Genomic DNA, 9,701 nt, shown 5'->3' with positions numbered 1-9,701 from the left:
CTTGAGTTCCAAATTAGAAGTCTATGCAATTTAGCAAAGCTTTGATGAGCATTGTTTAATTCTAGAGTTCCACAATAAAAGTAGTATTCGCAATTTAGCAAAGCTTTGATGAGCATTGTTTTAATCTTAAGTTCCGCAATAGAAGTCTATGCAATTTAAGCAAAGAATTGATGACCATTGTTTCATCCTTGAGTTCCACATTAGAGGTTGATGCAATTTAGCAAAGCTTTGATGATCATCGTCAAATTCTTGAGCTCCACAATAGAAGTATATGCAATTTAAGCAAAGCTTTGATGAGCATTGTTTGATTCTTGAGTTCCACAATAGAAGTATATGCAATTTAAGCAAAGCTTTGATGAGCATTGTTTGATTCTTGAGTTCCACAATAGAAGTCTATGCAATTTAAGCAAAGCTGTGATGAGCATTGTTTGATTCTTGAGTTCCACAATAAAAGTCTATGCAATTTAGCAAAGCGTTGAGGAGACTTGTTTCATTCTTTTTTTTTTGAAAGAGCCAAAGCTCAGCAAACTTTATTAAAAAGAATAAAATAATACAAACACCAAAAATTCAAACTAAATACAAATATAACCAACCTATCCATAACCAACTACCAAACCACTTCCTAATAATAAGAAATAACCACTTACAACCCCAAAAAACCCTAAAATCCTTAAAAGTAGCCCAAAGACTTATTAAAAGAGGGAAAAAGGTAACTTCACCCCCTTGTACCAACCACAACCCCAATTAATAAAAATACCAAAGCAAGGGGTAAGGCCCTTAAAAAAACCCTCAGTCCTTAAGCTATCCTTTAAGAAAAAATCCCTCAAACCCATAACCCACATAACAAATAACACTAGGTAAAACCAATAAAAGATTACACAAATAACCCTCACAAAATAGAAATAACAAAAAAACCCCTCAAAACAACTTTTCCCAAATCTCCTGTCACAATCCTTTTCCTCCATCTTCTTCAAAGTCTTCAGCATGGATTCCACTATCTCTCTATAGCTATTGCCCACCTCCATCCAATGCTTCATCTTTCTGCACCACAAACTCAAAATGAAACACAAGAAAAAAACAACAAAACACCAGTGAGTCAGATTAAGTTTCATACTAGACATGACATCAATCACATGTGTAGGATTCTCTATTTGGGTAATCTCCATTAAGGTTATATCCAAACAGAAAATCCCATAGGTACAAGTCACATGATTTGAGAGAAACCTCTCCAACCAGTGACATATTCCGTCAATTCCTTTGTGCAGGTTTTTATTCCCAAAATACCCCCACCATATTCCATTAATAACATCCTCCTTATTAATCTGCCACCACTGCCAAACCCAAAACTAAAACCAACCACACACCAAAAAGATAAACCAGAATATGACCTCCATTATTTAATATTCTCAATTCCCGAAATACCCCAGATCACATAAACTTTATTATTGATCAAATTAGCTCTTTTTCTTAATCCCATCAGCTTCAAACGAATTTCATTCTCAATACTAGCTATAACCCCCTCAGCTGAAGTTCTTCTAGAACCAAAAAGTCTAGAGTTCCTCTCCCTCCAAATATGACAAACACAGCTAGCAATCATACACTTAATGATCAAATTCTCACCAGTCTTCAATTTAAGCATTCTGTTTAACATTAAAATCAAATCATTCCATTCAACCATTTTCAAATTTAATCCCACCTTAATGCAGAAATACCTCCAAATTCTAGAGGTATAATCACAATTAAAAAATAAATGGTTATGCAAATCAGGAACAATTTCACAGAAAGGACACAGCAATTTACCAGCCATTTCCCAGCCTCTAACTCTATCCTGAGTTTTTAATCTGTTCAGGACAGCCATCCACAGAATAAAGGAATTGCGAGGAATGCAATTATTGTACCAAACAATATCGAACCAAGGAACAATGTCTCCAAAGTTATTTAAATCACTCCACACCTGTTTACATGAGAATTTTCTACAAATACCTTTCTTATCCCTCCATCCAACAACATCATTCATATTAGAATCAATACAAAACATGGGAGCATCAGTCAATCCAGGAAACTTATTAACCCATTCAACCGGCCATGAATAAGTATCAAAATCAAGAACGTCACAGACTAAAGAAGAATCGCTAAGACCATTACTAACCCAATCTCTTCTAGGTATAATAGTACAAAGAATACCAATTGGATGCCACCAATCATGCCATAAAGCAGTGTTCCTTCCATTTCCCACACACACAACAACATGAGGCCTAACAGTTTTCCTTATTTCCAAAAACCTCTTCCATGTCCAATTCATACTTTTTTCTGCAAAATATCCCAAAAATTCCTACTTCCTATATAATTGGTTTTCACCCACTGCACCCACAAGGAATTTTTGTTATTGATCACATTCCAAACATGTTTAGCAAGCAAAGCATCGTTCCATCTCCTTAAATTCTTGATTCCAAGCCCGCCATACTCCTTAGGTTTGCAGATATCTTGCCACTTAACTTTAGCTTTCCCTTTGACTATCTCACCATTAGCCCATAAAAAACTTCTGCACATCTTTTCAATCTCATTAATAGTAGCAATTGGAATTTTAAATATCGATGCCCAATAAACATGAATAGAAGTTAAGACCGAGTTAATGAGTTGTAATCTGCCAACAAACGATAAGGTTTTACATTTCCAGTTGAAAATTCTCATCTTAATCTTTTCAATCAACTTTTTACAATCTCTATCAAACAACTTAGTAACACACATAGGAACTCCCAAATTTTTAAACGGAAATCTCCAAACATCAAAAGGCGGAATACCCAAAATAATCCTTCTCATATTAGGCTTAACACAACTGAAATAAATCTGACTTTTTTCCATACTCACCTTCAGCCCCGAAACCTTTTTGAATTCATCAAGAGCATTTCTTATAATTCTAACCGAATTCCCATTACCATAAGCGAAAACCAACAGATCATCAGCAAAGCATAAATGGGAAATATTGAGGCCCAAACACTTACTATGGAACTTAAAATTCAGAGAATCTTCAATAAGCTTGCCCATAATAATATTGAATACCTCCATAACTATAGTAAATAGGTAAGGAGATAAAGGATCTCCATGCCTAAGCCCACGCTTTCCTTCAAAATACCCATGATCTTCACCATTAAAATTAAGCATGAACCACGGGGAAGAAACACAAGCCATAATCCATTTAACCATGACTGGATGGAACCCAAATCCCTGCAAAATTCTATTAAGAAAACTCCAATCCACCGTATCATAAGCCTTTTGTATATCAATCTTTATCGTACATTTAGGGGCTCCTCTCTTTTTTTTGTACCCCACCATCAGCTCCTGAGCAAGAAGAATATTGTCCAATATAGATCTTCCAGGAATGAAAGCTGACTGATTATTACTAACAATATCGCCCAAACAATTTCTAATCCTGTTCACTATAATCTTACTGATACACTTATAAAAAGTATTACAGCAAGCTATAGGTCTAAAATCAGAAACTTTCCTCGGAACCTCCATTTTAGGAACCAAAACTATTCTAGTAGCATTGATCCCCTTCTGCAATTTTCCAGTCCAAAAGAATTCTCTCACAACCTTGCATACCTCTGGACCAACAATGCTCCAAGTACTTTTAAAATTTTTTGAAGAATACCCATCAGGTCTAGGGGCACGATTGTCATCTATATCAAACATCGCCAATTTAATTTCTTCATCAGAAACCACTCTAATCATATTAACAGCCACCCTCCTGTCCAGTTTTTTAGGAAAAAAATCATCACTTAATCCTGATAGATCAGTATCATCCTTACAGCCCAAGAATTTATTAAAGTGAGATACAAATTTTTCTTTCATAGCCTTCCCACTCACCCATTGACCATCTTCATTTAGAACCATCTGAATACGATTATTGTTTCCCCTGCTTTTAACAATCCTATGAAAGAACTTAGAATTGTTGTCCCCATCCTGTAACCATTTGATTTTAGCACGCTGAGCAAGAAGTTTTTCTTCCTCATTACAAGCAACATTAAACTCAAAGAGAATATTAGCATGCTCTTCCCTAATCTTGCAATCAAAAGGATTACTGTCAATTTCTTGTTGTTTACATTCCAACTCCTTCCTTAACTTCTGAATTCTTTTTCCCAACACCCCAATGTTTATTACACAGCTCCCTGCAATGTTTCTTGAGGATCTTCAACTTTTGAGTCACTTTAAACATAAAAAACAATCAATATTCTTATCCCAAACCTCTTTAACCAAAGGAAGAAACTCCTCCTTATCAGAAATAAAATTAGCAAATCTAAAAGAAGGTTTCCATTTTACTTTATCTCCAGGAAAATTTAAAATAGCAGGGCAATGATCCGAATTTCTATATGGCTTAAAAACAGCATGGGCAAGAGGGTGGTCCGAAATAAATTTTAAATTGACCATAACTCTATCAAGCTTCTTCAATAGCCCCATATTCCCAGCAGGAGTTTTATTCCATGTAAACTGAAACCCATAAGACTTCAAATCCTCCACTTCAATAAAACTTAAACAATCAACAAAATCTTCAACTCCTTTAGGAGTTCTAGAACAGCCTTCAGAATATTCCGATGGTTTTATAGCAACATTAAAATCACCTAATAAACCCCATGCTTCCTTCTTAACAACCAAACTATGTTTCTTCAAATTATCCCATAGCAATCTTCTTTCAATATAATTCGAAGCAGCATATATAAAAGATAAATACATGCCAACATCAGAATTACAAACTTTAACATAACAATGGATAACCTGTTTGGATTGAGAAAGCATTATCACATCAAAAAGTCTAGGATTCCACCCCACTATTATTCTAGTACCAGCTTCACAGCTTCTATTATTAGAAATCCAATCCCACTGTCCAAAAGTCTTAACAAAAATATTTTTAAGATTTAAAACTTTGACATGAGATTCAACCACAACACAAATACCAAGATTATTACTTCTAATAACATCAATAACCTCCTTCTGCTTGACAGATTTATTTAAGCCCCTAACATTCCAAGCACCTATAGACATCATTGGAAAATATTAGAATTTTTGGCATTTACCTCCTCAAATGCCTGAGAACTCCCCATCTTGCTGCTATTGTTATCCGATACCTTCCTGTCTTTCTTTATTTCATTACTTTCATTTTCTTTTGTCTTCCCCTCTCCCTTAGTTAATGAGATCATTTTATCCTTCTTACTTTCATTAGAACCCATATCAACGCTACCACAATCTTCAATTTGATGAATGACAACCTTCTCTATTTTAGCATCCTCTTCCATTTTATCCAAAACATCCTCTTCAATCTCTCCCAAAAATTCAAAACTGTTTTTATTACTAAATCCTTCTCCTGTTTTTGTCACACTAACAAGACTATGATTGCCCTCCTCTCTCCTATTATCCTTTTTAATTATATACTCCTGCATATTATTCTCCTTCAGCCCCTGACTACCAATCAAATCCTGCCCATTAGCAAACTTTTCATAATTTCTGTTCTTTCTTAAATTCTAATGACTTACTCCTTTATTATTCCAATTCCAATTTTGCCCTTTACCACTTCCACCTCTGTTCCCATCATTGCCATTTGAATAATTACCCCTTCTCCAATTCCCATTCTTCCCATTATTCTTCAGACTATTCAATTTGTTATAACCCTCCTGAGCCTTGCTAGTGCCTTCACCATTATTGCTACCTATCACCTTCTTATATTTGACTTCTGTGAATCCATCCCCATTAACCACTTCTTTCCCTTTATTGTTTTTTAAATTTCTCACATCCTCATTTCCAGCCTCTTTTTCAACATTCATAGCAGCAGCACAAACTTTATCCATATGCCCATAAACTTTACAATGATTACATCTAGAAGGAATCCAAGCATATTCAACATCAAAACTTTGTATCACAGCAGAGTTTGTAACAAAATCCCATGTAGAAATATCAATCTTCTTTCTCCATTCCTTCTCAGCTGCCATTTCAACAAGAATTCTAGCATAAGCATTCCTTCCTTTATGTTCCAAACACATTTCCTCCGTAAATGAATCAAAAGCCAAAGGAATCCCTATCTTACTAGCAATTCTACATAAGTTTTCACCACTCCATACTTCCAAAGGCAAGTCAAAGATTTTAATCCATACCGGGATTTTATCATGCTTGTTCTTAGTTAATGTCAAACCTGGCCTCCACCTTTGAAGAAACAGTGGTATATTATTAAACATTAACCAAGGACTGCCCTCCAAAATAGACAACATCCCCTGCTCATCACTGAACTTGAAGAAGAAAAATCCTTTGATATTCATGAAAACCTCTTCCAGACCCACATTCTTCCACAACCTTCTAACTTCTTTCTGAATCACAGGAAACGCCAACTTCTTATCAATCATATATCCATAAAGAGTATTAGTAAAAGGAATACTTGCATTCTTTAGATTCTCAATCGGAATAATAACAGGTCCATCCTCTTCATCATTTTCCCCTGGAATGAATCTAACATTAATCTTACCCTTATGTCTATTACCCTTTAGCACACCTGCATTAGAGTTCAACAAATTCCCCTGCATTCCACCTTCAACCTTTTTGCTATTCTTAGCATCTCCCAAAATAGAAGGAAGCAAACTAATGCTATTAATAACAGACCTGACTTCTCTTTGCAACTAGCTTCCATATTAATCATATCATTAGCCTCTTCTTCTATCTCAATTTCCTTATCCACACTAGTATCATCCTCACTAGAATCATTTTCCTCTTCCTCTTCAGTAGATCCATCATCATCAGTATTACTTTCTATCTCCTTAACTTTCTTTTCCAAATTTGACATGTCAACATCCATTTCCTGATTCTTCTCACTGTCTATATCCTTCCCCATAGTCTTCTCCATCTTCAGATCACTAAGAAATTGAAAGCCAACCCCCGGAATAAATTCTTCATTACTGATAACAATCTTATCCCCATTAGCTCTAGACTTCACAACTTAACTTTCAACCAACTTAGAAATATCATGTTTATTGACATCAATCACCTCAATGTTAGGATTCACCCTAATCATTTCACTCGTAACATTCTTCAATTCCAAATTAGTATCCTGTAAATCATTACTCAATTTCGACCCATCCCAACTTTTCATCAAATTAGCTGTGTTACCTGAAGGGATAGATACAACTTGATCACCATCATTTTTCACCTCCCCAGTAGATCCATACTTCAATTCCTTCATTTTGCATTCAGATCCATGAATAGAAATGTTAGAATCTGAATCCCAAGCTGATACAGATTCCAATTCATCTCCCGATACCTCTTCATAACCTTCTTCATTGTCATAATCCTCAGCATCCATCGGCGATAACCCATCCACCAACTTCCGAACTCTGTTCTTCACTCTGAAAGCTTTCCCCTCCATTTTCCATTCAGCTTTACCAATCCCTGACGCAACTGCTCCAGACACACTTGGCTTACGACGAGCTTTATAAATCGTAGCTGAAGTTTGATCAATGACCCCAGGAGGAACCAATTCATTCACATTCACTTCAGTCCTAACATACCGGACAGCAGCACTTTTATCCGGAGGTTTAACTTTTACTTCCTTCAATCGATCCGCTTTGGATGATGCACCCATTAGGACAACAAAATCAGAAGAGAAATTGCTTCACCGAAAAAAGAAATTCGTCGGAAAAACAGCACCGATGAACCAAAAACTAAATCACACCACCTATAGAGAGAATCAGGGGAAGAGAGAGGACTTGTTTCATTCTTTGTTTTCACATTGGAAGTCTATGCAATTTAGCAAAGCATTGATGAGCATTTTTTAATTCTTGAGTTCTACAATAGAAGTAGTCTTTGCAATTTATCAAAGTTTTGATGAGCATTGTTTAATTCTCGAGTTCCACAATAGATCTCTATGCAATTTAAAAAATCTTTGATTAACATTGTTTAATACTTGGGTTCCACAATTAAAGTCTATGCAGTTTAAGCAATGTTGTGACGAGCATTATGTGACAACCCAAAATTTTCATTTGTATAATTTCCACAGTCAAACTCTTCAAATAATATTCAAAAACATTTCAGTATATTTTTGGCCGGATTAAAACCCGTTTGGTGTTTTATTTTATTTTTCGTCAAATGATTTAATAAAAAGAAGTGACGTAATTAGCGACGTGTGGCAAACCGAACAACCCGACACCTTAGCTAGGTGTTTACGGCCAAACAAGGGTGTTTGGGCCGTAAACACCCTCTTTCCCCAAGACTCATGCATATAGCATGAGTTTACACTTCTAGTCCTCATTTTCCACTCCCCACCTCAAGAACATAAGGTTTTCTCTCAAGTATCATCTCACACTCCTTCCAAATCCGCCAAAAATGTAAGTTTTTCTTCCTAGATTCTTACCCAAAACACTTAATCTAGTGTTCCTACATCTTCTCATCCATGAATTCCGATTTCTACATAGATCTTCAAGTAATCTTCAAATCTTCAAGAACACTTTTGTGTTTTTGGGTCCTAAAACACCTCTACAAGCTTCCTATATGTAAGTATACTTCCCCTAACTAGTTATTGGCTTAGTATCCAAGGATTAAATCTCCAAAACACTCAAGAACATGTGTTTACGGTTTGGGGATCTCTCAAAACTGTAAACACCCCAAAGAGGTGTTTTGGTGCCTCTAACTCCTTCCTTAGCATGTTTAATGGACTAGAAACTTGTATGCATGAGCCTAGGACAACAAAACACGAAAGAAATGGTGTGCCCAAGGGTTTACGGCCGTAAACCCTAGTGTTTACGACCGTAAACTCCCAAGGAGTGGTCCAAGGACCGCAAACTCCAAGGGAGTACCCCTTTTGAACCCTAATCACTTTTCAAGCCTTTGATTTGATCTTAGAACCCTTCCTAGTGATGCAAGAGACCCTTAAACACACAAACTCACCATTTCCATGAGTTTACGCCGTAAACTCATGGGGGAAACGGTCTCTCAACCGTAAACTCATATTAGGGTGACCATTTGAAGTGTAAACTCCATAGTGAGGCCATACACTCCTTAGAAGCAACCCCTAGCACTCCTAGCATTTGAAACAAACTGTTTTCATGCATTAGAGTGTATTTACTTACGTAATTAGTGATTAAATAACTAATCATATACATTTATGCATCACTAAATGTTACATAGGATCCGTGGGTGTGTTTAATTTCTTACTTGATACCTAGCATCCTACTCAGCACTTCCATCCACTTCACTCACTGCAGGTGAGTTCATACCCCTTAATTAACCTTTTAAATGTTTTTAAATGCTTTTATTGGGGGGGATACAAGTTGAATTAAACAAGTTGCAATATCAATCACATGTGATTTATAAGTTGCAACCAAAAAGGATTTTCTGTGTTTTTAACCGCTTTGCCAACAAAACTATTTCAAAATGTTTATCAAACTCATTTCATATTAAATTGTTATAAAACTATTTCTAAAACCCTTTTAAACTTCTTTTATCTTCAAACCATATCTACACTAATATATTTGTATAAGTAAGACTTGAAGGACTTAGGACTAATAGCTCACCTTACTTCCTGTTCTTGTTTGATTGTGGGCTTAGGGTATCTTGTTATTAGTCTGACTGTCGTTGAATTCTTAGTTATATATCATATATATTTGTGTTAGATATAAAAGTCTTCATTTCAGCTTGGTGCCTTTGTGCATTAAAGGCATGTAACCAAC

General features: G+C 35.7%; 2 protein-coding genes across 2 annotated transcripts; both read right to left on the bottom strand.

Annotated features, from left to right (window-relative positions):
- Positions 1-1,008: 1,008 nt before the first annotated feature.
- Positions 1,009-2,302, bottom strand: LOC111902045 (uncharacterized). Its single transcript, XM_023897920.1, has 3 exons — positions 1,439-2,302; positions 1,134-1,346; positions 1,009-1,041 (listed from the first exon to the last, which is right to left on the bottom strand). The coding sequence occupies exons 1-3, from the start codon at positions 2,300-2,302 to the stop codon at positions 1,009-1,011; spliced, it is 1,110 nt and encodes a 369-aa protein (XP_023753688.1).
- Positions 2,299-6,883, bottom strand: LOC128129489 (uncharacterized). Its single transcript, XM_052767965.1, has 5 exons — positions 6,643-6,883; positions 5,529-6,598; positions 5,073-5,471; positions 4,246-4,878; positions 2,299-4,125 (listed from the first exon to the last, which is right to left on the bottom strand). The coding sequence occupies exons 1-5, from the start codon at positions 6,881-6,883 to the stop codon at positions 2,299-2,301; spliced, it is 4,170 nt and encodes a 1,389-aa protein (XP_052623925.1).
- Between the last annotated feature and the right edge of the window lie 2,818 nt (positions 6,884-9,701).

Source organism: Lactuca sativa, unplaced genomic scaffold (assembly GCF_002870075.4).
Source record: "Lactuca sativa cultivar Salinas unplaced genomic scaffold, Lsat_Salinas_v11 Lsat_1_v11_unplaced_01, whole genome shotgun sequence".
Lineage (NCBI taxonomy): Eukaryota > Viridiplantae > Streptophyta > Magnoliopsida > Asterales > Asteraceae > Lactuca > Lactuca sativa.
The sequence above is the reverse complement of the archived record's forward strand: the minus strand, read 5'-3'. Positions and strand labels throughout refer to the sequence as shown.

Excerpts from the sequence above, each read along its gene's own strand:
- LOC111902045 (XM_023897920.1), bottom strand. The coding sequence starts at position 2,302 with ATGAATTGGACATGGAAGAGGTTTTTGGAAATAAGGAAAACTGTTAGG. Across the intron at positions 1,347-1,438 it reads CTAATTTGATCAATAATAAA|TTTTGGGTTTGGCAGTGGTG; the intron begins GTTTATGTGATC and ends GGTTGGTTTTAG. Across the intron at positions 1,042-1,133 it reads AAATAGAGAATCCTACACAT|AAAGATGAAGCATTGGATGG; the intron begins GTGATTGATGTC and ends TTTGTGGTGCAG.
- LOC128129489 (XM_052767965.1), bottom strand. The coding sequence starts at position 6,883 with ATGGAGAAGACTATGGGGAAGGATATAGACAGTGAGAAGAATCAGGAA. Across the intron at positions 6,599-6,642 it reads TAGTTGCAAAGAGAAGTCAG|ATGCTAAGAATAGCAAAAAG; the intron begins GTCTGTTATTAA and ends CTATTTTGGGAG. Across the intron at positions 4,126-4,245 it reads TTCTTCCTTTGGTTAAAGAG|AAGTTAAGGAAGGAGTTGGA; the intron begins GTTTGGGATAAG and ends AAAAGAATTCAG.